General features: G+C 34.4%; 1 protein-coding gene across 5 annotated transcripts in view; it reads left to right on the forward strand.

The window, feature by feature from the left end:
• The window catches only part of LOC126753589 (inactive dipeptidyl peptidase 10), a 102618-nt gene that overhangs the window by 59807 nt on the left and 28212 nt on the right, over positions 1-14599 (forward strand). For 4 of the 5 annotated variants that reach the window (XR_007666174.1, XR_007666176.1, XR_007666175.1 and 1 more), the window contains one exon: positions 13873-13968. Coding sequence is in view for 1 of the 5 variants with exons in the window: in XM_050465142.1 (XP_050321099.1) it covers positions 13873-13968 (96 nt within the window). In the remaining 4 variants the exon portion in view is untranslated. Of the gene's footprint in view, positions 1-13872; positions 13969-14599 lie in introns of those variants that run through there. The other variant, XR_007666177.1, reaches the window with a different exon arrangement.

The raw sequence follows: 14599 nt of genomic DNA on the forward strand, positions 1-14599 counted from the left end.
GCTGTTGCTGCTGCCACATTCCCTTCATTTCTCCACATTCTCATTTTCCACATCAATGTTATTTGAATTTCTCCAGGTGGCAAAGCATAAAGAAGTATTATTTACTCAATGTTCATTAATTAATGCGCCATTCTGGCAAAGTTAATTGAAGTTATCTAAGTTTTTGTTCAGTTTACCCGCCGGCTTATTATAACTTTTCATTAGAAGTTTGATCGTACTTTAAACATTTTTCAGTCAATTGGTAACTGTAAAACTAAGTGTAATTAACTAAGATGAGCTTAAAAGGCGAGAAATATATGATTTAATTAAATTTAAATTCCAAATATTAATTTATGATTAAGTAAAGTAACTTCAAGCGAAGTAAAATCAAGTAAGGTCTGTTTATGTTAACACGCGAAAATATTTCCCAAGTCACGTAGACTAAAGTTAAGTTATATGAGACAATAAAACTAATCCTCAAGTTCATAATTGATCTATGCTAAATTAAGTTATGTCAGTTATAATAGGCGATCCAAATAGAGTTACTTTTTTTAAAGCCTGTTTTGAACAGAATCATGTAAAGCTGTCATTTCATTTTTGTTCAGTGTTGTTGGACATTTTATCATGAAAGACTTACGCTAGAACAACGTTTACAAATCGTTCAACTTTATTCTTATTCGAAAATTCACGTTCTGTAAAGAATATGTTTCGTGCGCTTCGCTCAACTTATGGGCTACATAATCGGCCTACTGAGCGTACTATTCGCAACACCATCACTCATCTTGAGATCAAGCATTCATTATTAGACAATATTCGACCATATAGACCACGTCCAGCACGCAGTGAAGAAAATATAGTAGCTGTGGCTGAAAGTGTATTACGAAGACCGACCGACCGACCGACCTACGAAGATCGACTCTCCAATTCAGCGCCGTTCGCAGCAACTCGGATGTGAAGCGACTTCACGTAATTCACGTCGAGATCTTAAATTGAAAGCGTACAAAATTGTTTGTGCAAGAACTGAAGCCGCTGGACCTTTCCAAGTGACATCACTTCGCTCTATGGGCTATTAAAAAGTTCCAAGAAGATGCGTCGTTTTCAAGCCAAATTTTATTAAGTGGTGAGGTCCATTTTAGCTCAGTGTGTATGTAAGCTAAATTGCTACGTTTTGGGACGAAGTACAACCTGAAGATATTCAAGAGCTGCTATTTCATCGAGAAAATATAACAGTTTCGTGTAGTTTGTAGGACGGTGGAACCATCGGTACATATTACTTCAAAAATTATGCCGGTAAGAACGTAACTGTCAGTGGCGACCGTTATCGCGTCAAGATAACCGACTATTTGGTGGCTGAAATTTAAGCTCGTGATCTCGGCAACATTTGGCATCGTCTAGCCACTTCCCACACATCTCATTAATCAATGGATCTTTTGAGAGAACACTTCGCTAAGCAGATAATTTCACGTTTTGGATTTTGGTCGATTGGCCACCATTCCATAAACACAGAGGATTACTTGGTGTTATGGATATTTGCCAAACCTGTTGCCTTGGCTGGTTGATCAGGCTTCAGATAAGATGTTTTATGTATACAACTTTTGCCTCAGAGGATCTATTTTTCGTCAACAGTCACAATCCAAATAAAAAAAAACTATTTTTTGTGGCGTTCAAGCAGTGTTTCGGATATGAAAAATGGTATTTTAACGTCTCTTGGCATGAATTCAAATGACAACCAATCTTTTTGTTTTGTATAAACGTTAAACGTTTCAAAATGGCTACTTGAGTGACTCCCAAAGATTTTAAGAGCTTTTATGAGTTTAGACAATAATTTTAAATGAGTAATGCTTCCGGTTCCTCTTCTTCAAACCTTTTTGCCCGCCCGAGACCTTTCTCGACTTCCGAGCCAAAATCGCTACACTTAAATCATGCATTGGAATATTGTAACAACGAGTGTTATGGCATTTCTAACTTTAGCTTACGTTTTATAAGCAACTAGCAGCGAAGTCAGCTCTTGAACGGAGGGTTTCCTTTCTAGTTGTCAATTGCACGGGTTTTCGAAACCCACTAAAATTTAACTTCGGTCCACAATACTTCTATTCCTTCCAGGGGAGATTGGAATAGGGGCAGAGGCGGATCCAGAAATAGTTTTTGGGAAGGGAAATAAACATTTACTTGAAACTTGTAGATTATTGTGTTAAATATATTATCGAGTGAAAGGTGGCATCTTTTCAGCAAAATAAGATACAAGAATCACTTTCTGCCTGCAAAACCATTGCAGTATGTTCCAAGCGGATTTCACAACAATTAAAGAAAGCCCACTTGTTCTGGCAAAAAGAGTGCTGACAACAAGAAATATATTTATATTTTAAGATACCTAAACTATTTTTATCCCTCCCCAAGTTTGGCGCTAGATTTGGGACCCGCCACGTAAAAACAACCCAATGAAAAGATCAAAATGCTGTTGCATACTCAGCCATAAACCCGTAAGTGGTGCTACGTCAATAAAGAAAGAGAAGCGACTTTAAAATCAGCCAAGTCTCTTAAGCTTTCATCACAGATAGTGAAAAAAGGCTTAATTCTTTAGTGAAACTAACATCTTATATTTAGTAGTGACTGTAAAAGATTCTAGAACATAGTGATGTTCCTGGTAACTAAGAAGCAGATGAACTAGTTAGAGCAGCACCACCCTACAATTAGACAACGACAAAGAGTTTGACGATGTCTCTGAAGTTTCATATATACAACTTTTGATTGAACTCCGATTAACTTCATCAGAAACACAGTGTGGTTCAGAAAGAGCATAATTGAGTGAGGATATTGTAGGCTTAGTGGTTTCAGAATGAGCTTACTAAAGGATTAGGTGCGTAGTCAGACATCTACCCTACTTACTTACCTCACTTACGTTTTGCTAAGTTAAGTTGGATGAGTTGGAACAATTAAAGAGTAACCATCTGCTATAGAAGTGTTTGCTTTAACAAAATATACATTTATTCAAACGAAACATTACTATACCGCTTGAAAGACAGAAAGAATCATCAAATGTTGCCTACTAAGACTAAAAACAATAACTGACATCTTTCTATACGTTTTTCAAAATATGTATATTTTTATTTCAAAATAAAAATTTCGCGCACAATTCACAATTCTCATAAGCTCATATTCCCTCATGACAATGTGACACTTATAAAATGAAAAGAACGCACAAACCATATAACAAATACACCCTCGTATATATTCAGATCCAATATGCATAAACGCTGACTAGGATAGCAATAAATGCTAAAAAAGTGTAACATTTCGCATAGAAAAGGTTCGAAGGTCACGAGTGGAAAGTGCCGTGCCCGTGAATGATACAGCGCGTGGCAATGTGAATACAATTGGTTGCCACAGCGATGACAGCTCAAGTGCGAACTGTCATTGCATTTCAAATCGATGCTTTGACGCCGAACGCACTTGACAAGCTAAACGAACGAACTAACGCATATGACATCGGAATTTGCTTGCAGTGTGATATTGGAAAAACCGTAAATGAAGAGCGTTGGATAGGGGATATGTGCATAGTTATGCTCGTAGTGAGTTCTTGACGTGGCCTCTTGCATTGGCATTACACAGTCGGTAGCCAAGCCAATCTTATTTTATGGTATTCTGATGTGGTGGACCGCTATGAGCAAAATTTCATACAAGAAACTAATAGAACGGGACGCTAGAAACCATTCCAAAGGCGGCTATAGAAAGTTTACTGAATTGTGGTAGAAAGCTCTGAGCCAAATTACCTGCATGATTGGCGGTATTAAATGTGTTCTCTACAAAACCCTGCAGACATGTCTCAATAAGCGAGGGGCTGGTGGACAAATTAGACCACGGGCTTTATTTGGGAAATAAAGTTTCAAGTCACACTAAAGGAAAATGGTTAGTGCAGAAGCCTGCGACAAACTAGCGGTACTTACAACAACTACACAAATGGATCCGAAATGTTCAATGGAGTGGCAGCCGGAATCTGTTGCTCGAAGCTGAATTTCAAGCGACCCTTCAAGCTTCCGGATGACTGTAGTATCTTCCAAGCGGAGGTAATTGCAGTTGAGGAAAGCAGCCGAGGTAGCCGAGATAACAACGCAGGAAATAACATAAAAAGAATAAATATCTGCGTCGATAGCCACGACTCAAGTATCTAGGAGCTGCGGAGTTCAAAGGACTGGACGAAATATCAAACGTAGACATCAAGTCTCCCTTAAAGTTCACAAAAAACGTTGAAGTCCTGTGTGACGAATTCTTCATATTAAACTAAACCTCCATTTGGCATTACTAAGGACCAGAAGGTCTATGTATGTCGTGATAGCTGGCCAGTATAACTTAAACTAACCAATAGATCGAAAAAGATTCTACCCATTTGCCATTATTCGCCTTTGCAAATGGTGTTAGCAGCGCAATAGTTTATTAAATTTTTAAAAATGATTGCAGCACTCAACGCCCAGACTTTTGGCGCGCTGCCATTTCAATATTGCGAACGTTCGTACGCTCCATAACCACTTCTGCCCCACTCATGAGATATACGTATACTTGTAAGTTGATTGGTTTTTGTTTTCTGTTAGCTAAAACCACAAAAGAGTAATGTCAACAGTATCCTTTACTGTTTTATTTACTTCTCCTAGCTCACTTGTTAGTTTTAGCCAGCTCAACTGATACTTCCGCCGCAAGATGATAAGTGTCCCACTAGACACCCCCACCGTCCTCCTAGCGACAATGCGCATAAAAACTGCAAACTGAAACGCAGAATTGCTCCCCACGCAGCCGCCGGTGCGAGCAAACAGCAGTGCGAGTGGAAAACTAAAGGAAAATTCCCATAACAACAAAAATCTCGCGAGTTGAGACCTTAAGCGCAGAGTTGTATTTGCTTGCAATGCTATAACAAGTGATACCGTTAACGAGGTACGAGTGTCCCTACTCTTTGTCTTTGTTTGCGCAATTCTCAGTATTCTTAGTCTTCTCAAGTTGTTGTCATTGCATTGCTGGTGGTAGTAATCTTATCGGCGCTTGGTGCTTGTCGCTCGTGTTCGGTGTCAGTTGTCGTTACATAAATGGTTTAAGTGAAACAATTAAGCCACAAAATAAATTACAAGTGAATTCTGCTCAGCGCGCTCCACCAGGAGGCGGACACATGCCTCGTGAGTTCGCTTGCTCGGCACAAAGCCAGCATTCAGTGGTGAAACAATGCGTTGAGGGACGATAGAAATTAGCTTCAAGCACTTTTGGTGTGCTGAAGTGTGAGGATGTCATTTGTTAATGGATTTCGGTGCCAATTCGGTGAAATTGATGATTTTCGATGACCTTTATTGATAGCGGTTCAACGCGACTTAGTTGTGTGAACAAGAGCAACAATGGGGGATAAAGATAGTGAGTGAGAGAATGGAAATGGCGTCGAGTTTTGGTAAATATTTACTGAATTTGATCGGATTGATTTGAGTTAAGAAACTAAAGGTAATCAATTTAAATAATGAAGACTTAATGTTATTGAACACATTGTTTAATTATAATTAAAATATTTTAATTTATTTTCGAAGAAATAGCTACAATTCTAGTTGCTTAATTTCAAACGGTATTTCGCGCTTTCATAAAATTTAGCAAAAATTTTAACAATTTTTTAAATAAACGTAAAATGTTTCTTGCACCGTTATATCATTGTTATAGTACTATAGTATCGACTTATCGATATTTTTCCGATAAAAAATTATCGATACCTATAATATGTAAATTTTTGTTATTTACACCAATATCTATATTTTTTTATTTACGATATAATATATCATAGAATTATCGATATTTGTTCGACAAGATGTAATCGATATTGTTATATTCTCTTTGAAATATATTAAAAATTTCTTATGCAATTAAATGATGTTTCTGGCGACTGATCGATATTATATCGATAATGATAATATAAATAACTTTAGGATATTTCTTTTAGCAGTAAATATTGTTATTTTTAGCTCAATTTTGTATTATTATGTTGTTTACGTTAACACTGAAGTATCGACCAGCCGATATTTTTTCGATAACAAATTATCGATAATTGTTAGAATGTAGTTTTTGTTATTTATGATAACACTACAGCAGTGAACTATCGATATTTTTCCGATAACAAATTATTGATAATTATAACATTGTTATTTTTGTTAATTTAGAATATAATATATATCGTATCGACTTTTCGTAACATATCATGATTTGTGTTTGCGTTTATTTTTTTAATTGATCAATGTTTGTATTTATGAAATCTGTATGAAATTAATACGACAAATCATTTTATTCTACGATAATAGAAAAATGTTGGAAAATTGCAAAATTGGTTTTAAAATAATAACGTCAATGGTACCGCAGGGTTTTTATATTTTTTAAAAGATTATTTCAAACGTAGTAACTTTTATGCATTTATTGAAAAATATGATGCAGTCATAATTATTCGATTATGAGCGGTAACAAAGCTTTTTATAATGTTTTCGATTAAATTTTTAAAAATTAAATATGCCCAAATAAATCGAAACTTATCGAAAAATGTATCGATATGTTATCGATAACCAACCACTCACGAAATATATACAATAAATACAAATTTTATTTCATGAACAGAAAAATGGAAATTTATCGGAAAAATTGTATCGATATATTATCGATAACTCTAAATATATTTAATATTTTTAAAAATCCCTAAAATAGTAACTATTAGCTAAAACGTCAATTAAGATGTGGTTTATTAAATTTTAAATTAATTTAAAGCTAATTCTAATATTATAGTTCACAGTGTAGTTCTATGTAATTAAGAGTCAGTATTATGAGAGATTAACTTAATTAACTCAATTCACATTATCTAGTAATAAATCAGAATATACAAATATAAAAAAAACTATTTTTAAATCCTGAACTTTAAGTTTCGTAACGAAAATGAAAGAAACAAACTTCAAAATCGATAACTTTTTATTTAAGGTTAAATTTTATCGATATGTGGGACTTACAATAGTTATTTTATATATTAGTTTTTGAAAAATTTATAGCGGTCATTTCAATGATTCAGTAAATTTTATACATATTTTTCACTTTGCTATCGATAACACTGCCAAAATAGTCGATACACATCTCAAATGACTTACAAGCCTTAAATCTTTGTAAGTCAATTAAATTAATATTATAATGATTGTAGGTCAACAGAATATTTTCAACCGCAGACCAATTTCATATGACCCATATTGAATTGGTTAGCATTTTGTCCTATAAGAACTAGTTCACTTTAGGCGAAATAATACCAACTGTTCGCAAGCGCTTAGTAAATTCTTATATTTTCTAGCATACTATGTGCATCAACATAGTTTTGTAAACACACTAACATACCTGTATGTCATTTTACATATTTACGGACACACAGCTTAATTCCACCTGAAATGCAAAAGTTTTACATTTCATAAATGCAAGCACTGCTGTTGCCCGTTGTAGTGGAAATTTCTAAGCAATTAATTTTGCAACATACAAATTAAATGGCAACAACAACTGTAAAACAATAATCTGTATAGTGTTGACACAAACTAGAAAAAAAGTATTATATAGTTGATAATCGCCGGAGAAATGAATTGAAAGTGCAGGTTGGTGTTCGTTTAGGATTTTAGTAGGGATGAAGAGAAAGCAACTCAAGTGAATTGAGATTGTAAGCGTTGTCAGAGAGATGAAAATTTATTTATTACTTTTGCAATTTTCGTTCAATTTATTTTGAATGTCCACTAGCTTTTTGAATAAATTTTTGATTACAGAAAAATACTCAAATGAAATAAATTGTAGTTATGAGAAAACATAAATAAATAATCCGCTTTAAAATAAATATTACAAAAAGTAAAAAATAAATGAAAAATATGATATTAAGCCATTTTTGTAAATTTTGTCCTATAAAATAAAATCACTGTCTTCGACGACCAGCAACCACACAAATCCATTAAACACCATTATACCCTCAAATATTTCCTAACTTTTCACTTAACTTTCTACTTACTACGTCCAAGAGCCACTTTATTGGCTCTCATTTCTTTTCTCAAATTCTGCTCACCTTGCGTTCATAAAATATGCAATTAAATTAAGTACACATACTTTTAGGCGCTTTGTATATTAATATTTAATGCGTCAATGCACTGAGTTGGAAATTTATTATGAAGCTGCGGGCGCAAAGAACTTCAATAATATTTAAATATTTACCAGCTGCGCCATCTAAGCGTGAACTTAAGAGTGCCGATATATGAAGAGAATATTCTCCAGGAAACTCACCTCTATGTACACATACACTGCCACACATTCTTTCCATAAAAGTAATTTAACATAATTTGTAGGCGATTTAATCTCGTTTTCACTTTGGCTGGCTTGCAGACACTAGACTAATTGAATTGCAATTTTTTTTACTTAGTTTCTTTTCTGCATGTCTGCTTTTAGGGGCGTTAAGAAATGTGAAACTTAGCATTAAAATTCACTTTTTTTGCTAAGATATAGTTTGAGGTGGTACATTCAAGCTGCTACTTATGTTGGAGTGGACTGATTGGAAGTGTGACAGGATTTTGTACTGCTTTCCTCTAGAGTTTTTCCAACCGAAAGTATTTGAATTTATGATAATACTTGTAGATATATAGGAGCTAGAACAAAGATTCACTTTTTGGATCCGCTTAAATCATTTTTATTGTAAACTATATACATGGACAAGAAATCTTTCGAATAAATCATTAAAACATCTCACATGTTGATCGACAGAAACGATATAAAATCAACCAGATGGTAGAAAATATTTTTATTAAGTATATGGGAGCTAGGGAAGGACTGAGCTATGTTTAGCAGCAGATCACATTGTTATTAGGAAAACATGCGCACTCATTTTCATTAAAATATTTTTTACATTAAATCAAAATGTTTGATAAACAACCAGTGACAGTTTGGAAGCTCCTCATATCCGCCATGGAAAGTATACGCCGATTTTGACTAATTTTATAGGTTAGTTTAAAAAGTCTTTTCGTATTTTATTTCTAATCAAACTTCAACTTATTTCTTTTTATATTTAAAATGAACTTCAATGAATCAAATACAAGGTGCGTTCCAAAGTAAACAGGACTTAAAAAAAACAGAACAAATGGTTTTTTCGGCAAAATCAATTTAAATAAAATAGTCTCCTTCTGCTTTAAAATTTTAATTCATCATCAAACGATTTATTTTGTGGCCGGTATGGCCCCCAGTATGTCGGTGCAAGCCTTTTGAATGGCTTCTGCGTCTGCATAACGCTTTCCTTTTATGGGCAAATGCATTTTTCCGAAAAGGAAGAAGTCGCTCGGTACCAAATCAGGAGAATACGGGGAAAGCTTAATGGTTAAAATGTGAGTTTTGGTCAAATAATCGGTCACAAACGTCCTTCGAATGTTGGGGAACAAGAAGGGTTTGGTCCTCAGTCAATTTGTGCGGAATAAACAGTGCACACACCTTTCGTATGCCCAAATATTCGGTCAAATACGATAAATCGATGTTTTGGAGATGTTCAATTCTATTTCCATGATTTTCAATGATGATTTCGGCTGTGTTTTGATGAATTCACGCACAGGTTCGATGGAATTTCTGGTGATCACGGATTTTGATTGGCCCACATGTTGATCGTCATTTAGGTATGTTCTCCCGACCACTTTGAAAACGTTGATGCACTCTGCTAAACAGGAATCATCGAAATAAACTTGATTCATTAAACGTTTCAGTAAAAGTTTTACCAATTTCAAAACAAAATTTAATGTTGGCTCCTTATTCGAAGCTCATTTTCGCACCGATAACACCAACATACTAAAACTTAAAACGCAATAACTTCACTTCCAATAAATAAACTGTCATGAAATTCTTACTGGACAATCCATTAAGATAGCAAATTCTAACGCATCAGTCGACATATATATGGCGCCACCAGATTCAAAAAGTCCTGTTTACTTTGGAACGCACCTTGTATATATCATTTTGGTCCACCACTTCGTGCCATTTTTCCACTAGAGACATTATTCCATCAGTGTAAAACTTTTCTGGTTTCTCGGCGAAAAACTGCGACTAGTAATTTTCACAGGCTTCTCTTGTAGCCAACTTTACTCTGTTAAGAGAGTTCTGCATTGACTAAAACCTATAATACAATGTCGGGGCTATAGGTGAATGCATCAAAACTTCCCAGCCAAACTTTCCCAGTTTTTCCATTATTGCCGTATTTGATCCATATTTTCGTCTCCTGTTACCGTTCCCTTCAGAAATGGTTCGGTTTCATTTCGTTTCAGCACAGAAACACGGATGTTGATTCGGTCCAGTAAATTTTTCACAAACAATTCATGTCATACTCTAACATCGAGCTTCTTTTTGTAGACAGCCTTTTTTAAATGTTCCGAAATGTTAAGCCGTTTGATGATGAATGTTAAGTTCCTTAGCGATGCCATGGCTATTTATGTGACGATCCTGGGCAATTTTTTACATAATTTCTTTCAAAGCCATTTTTATTGAGTGCATCTATCAAAGACATTGTATAACTAGAAGTGAATCTTTTTTGAGCGCCGTTGGATACGCGACTTAAAAAGTACTAAATTGTCTTTTTAGGTTGATACATCAAATTGGTTTTTTACATGGATTTTCCAAGCAAAATATATTACAGAACCATGCATCATTGAAGTCGATCGGCAATACATAGAAGCATACAAATTCAAACAATCGTTAGAAAATTAAGGAATAAATCGAAATATACTATATTTAAGAAAATTACAGAACGATAGTGTGCTCTTAGGCGCACACATTTGATCACCTGCTACCTTTTCATTATTTGCTAACACATTTGCTGATTGCTAATCTTATAACACTATTGTTGTTGCTTTCATTATTACTGTTGTTGTTATTATTTTTGCTGATGTTGTCGCTTTTTTGTTGCCCCCAGCAGCAAGCAAGTAGGCGTTATAATAACATTCGCATAATGGTGGCCAAAATAATGGCCACAAATGTTGCCAAAATGAAGCAAATAAATACAAGAGCAAATACGCATACACACACAGACACAGGCTTACAAAGCCGGTCCACAAAAATCGACAAAGTGCCACACGAAGCGGCGGCATGCAAGAAATTGCCGTGAATTAGGAGAAAATGAGAAACCTTTAAAAAAGGTAAAATATGCCCAAAACCAGCACATACGCACGCACAAATACGCACACACTTATACAAAGTGAATGCGTGTTTATGTATGTGTGAGAAAAGCTCGTGCGCGCATGAAAAATTACACATTTGCCACGCGCTGCAACCTCTTGTTGCACAGGCCAATGTGGCAAGTTAGAGAATAATAATGTGCACAGCCAAAACAACAAAAACTACAAAAAATGGGACTTCAATGTTGAGAAAATATTTGCAAATAAAATAAATGCTTAGCTGAGTGAAAGTTTAATGTGCGTGTACTTCAAATTGTTATTGGTTTTCCATTTGTAAAGCGGCGCTCGTCTATAGGGAGTTGTCTGCCGACCGAAAGGTTTTGACGTCAACTAGAGGGAGTTAGTACAAATTACTATCTATTTATGGTGTGCTGGCGATCTCTACATTAATTTCATTCAAGAAATTTGGTCTAGATTTTTGTCGTAGGTAACGACGTATACTATACATATATAGTTCAGTTTGGCTTTATCCGCAGCTGCCCGATCAAAATCAAAGTAAATATCTTTTTTACTATAGACTTTAGTGCACCTGTGAAGGGTATAAAGCTTCGGTGCAGCAAGGTTTACATTTTTCCAGATTTTTTAAATCAGTACTCTCCAGTTTAACTAGATCGACTGAACGAAAGAAAAAATTACAAGTAAGAAAGGGCTAAGGTCGGGTTCAAACGAACATTTTATACTCTTGCAACTTGCAAGTATCAAAGCCAGGGAAATACTATAAGATGCAAAACCAACCACATCGAGTAAAGTCAATCGAATGTTCGAAAATGCTGATATTAGTTATGTAGAGGCTATGACAAGTTTTCGCTCAAATTTATCTATTTTAGCTTAAAATGTACACAGTTATGGCTAAAACACGCTCTCATATTTTCCTTGGGATAACTTACATATTATCTTTATATGCGGTACAAAGTCACCGCGAAAATTGAAAATCTTTGTATTAAGTATATGGGGGCTAAGGAAAGTATTGGTCCGATTCAACCCATTTTTGACATACAGACTTCACATTATAATTGAAGGATTATACCTTAAATCCAGTTACATATATTACACATTGACTGACATTTTCGATCAAAAGTCAAGTATAGGTACTGTGGTCTAAATATTCGGTACTTAGGGGCTTGAACATTTTTGTGTGGATTTGGACATTTTTTGGTCATAAAGTGGAACACACTAAAGACATTATTCGTGCAAAGCTTTATTCCGTTATAATAATTGCTTCTTGATTTGTGTATTGGAAACTGAACGAAACAAGAGGAACTTAAAATTGTGCTAAATGGCAAGTAGGCGTGGTTGTTGTCCGATTTCGTCCATTTTCAAAATGTGACATAAGAATGTAACAAAAACGCCAGGTACTAAATTTTGTCGAAATCGGTTTGTCTGGTCCTCAGATATGGGATTTCACCAAAACGTGGGCGGTGCCACGCCCATCGTCCAATTTTCATGCCAGCTCTCTCATACCACTTCGGTAGTAAAATTTGATGTCTCTGGCGTATTTAGTTATTGATTTATTGCGCTTTTAGTAGTTTTTAACAGTACCGTTATATAGTGTGTAGCGGGATTTTACACCGATTTATTCCATTTACACATTTTCTGTAGCAGTTCTTATAGGATTTGTACTCAACAAATTTGGTTATTGCAGCTTAAGTGGTTTAGGAGATATGTAAGTACATTGAACTTGTTGAGGGCGAGGCCATGCCCGGATTTCAACTTTCTCGTCATCCTGATCATTTATATCTATATATACTCCAATATCTATCTCACTTAGTTTGAGTTTAGGTGATACGTACAACCGTTAGGTGAACAAAAATTATAATACTCTGTAGCAACTGATTGCAAGAGTATAAAAATGAGGATTGCACCGAGAGCTAAGGTCTGTTGTGAACTGGATAATCATATGTACATTTATTGTTTTTTTTTTTTAACTAGCTCACTGTGTACACTGTGGCTATACCAAAGTCAAACACATAACGCGAAAATCGAGAAAAAATCATTATGCCACTTTCTGTTTTCAATCATATGACGTAAGGCTCACGGCTCTTTCATAGGACCAATTCGTGTAAAGTGCAGGCATCCTAAAGGATGACATCGACATGGGCCTAGCAACTGATCTCCATCTGGTATCGCAAAAAACCAAAATTGGTCTATGCGTGGCATATTGGCCAACCAGATGAACCTAACCTTGTAGGTCAAAGTAAAGTAATTAGTTAATATGATAATACAAAAAAAATCTGAACAATTATTCAGCCAATTTTTTAATGAGCCTAGTGAGAATCGCATATTTTTAGCGTTTTCCCAATGAAATGTTAATCAGACTTCATGTGATGCAAAAATATATGCTCACCAAGAAAAAGTAATAACTCTCATGGTTTATGAAATGATATTGTGTAGCTCTGTGGACATACAATAGTATCTGAACTTGTGAAACGGTTATCGATAAATGCTTTCTATTACATAAAATTAATATGATTTTGTGAAAGGGATAGCAGTAATGCTTTATTTCAGATAATATATAATTTATATGCTTTATCTCTTTTTTGGTTCGACATAAGGATAATATTAAAAAATATATGGAAAATAAATAGTGATCAGAAATGACTACATATTATATTTAATTATATCATTTACCATTAGAACCACTTTAAATACTCAAACGGTTTTGCATTTGTTTTCCTTACAGTTGGTCTCCAGCAACCCAAATCAACGCAATTGGCGAGGCATTTTCATCGCTTTATTGGTTATAATAATTGTACTTGCGCTAATTGTTACCTCAGTGGTGAGTTAGACTAACATGCAATAAGTCATAGTGTATAACTGTAAAAAAATCGAAAATGTTGTAAATTCTTTGTAAAAACTTAGAAATGCATGTCTAAATAAATTTGAAGTCTTTTTATGTACGAGTGTCTGTGAAAGAGTTGAAATATATTAAGAAATGTGTGTTGTAATACCCACGAAGACTTGTAAAAAATTAAAACAAAATATTTTGCGCATTTTTCATTAATCATGTTATGTTATAAATATCTTATTCTGCTAAATTGTTATTATAATTATTTTAATTTTGCAAATATGCTTTGTGTAAATAACTTTTTTCACTCTTTTCGCCGTATTATGAGCTTCTGATAACTTGACATTCATATTAGGGTGTGTCGAATTGTTCAAAGACATGAATATTATAAAATATTGATGTTTGGTTGTTGTGTCAGTACAAAAAATCGCCAAAAAAATTTTGAATATTAGATAGAAAATTATTGAAAAAACGGAATTAAATTTCTATATTAAAAAAATATTAAAATTTATTAAATTTTAAATAACATATTATGGAATACGAAATACATTTTTTTTAGGTTTACTGTTAAACCAGACTACCTTTTTACTTAAAGATAAAAAAATACAAAAAAATTAAAAAA

This window comes from Bactrocera neohumeralis, chromosome 3, assembly GCF_024586455.1.
Source record: "Bactrocera neohumeralis isolate Rockhampton chromosome 3, APGP_CSIRO_Bneo_wtdbg2-racon-allhic-juicebox.fasta_v2, whole genome shotgun sequence".
Lineage (NCBI taxonomy): Eukaryota > Metazoa > Arthropoda > Insecta > Diptera > Tephritidae > Bactrocera > Bactrocera neohumeralis.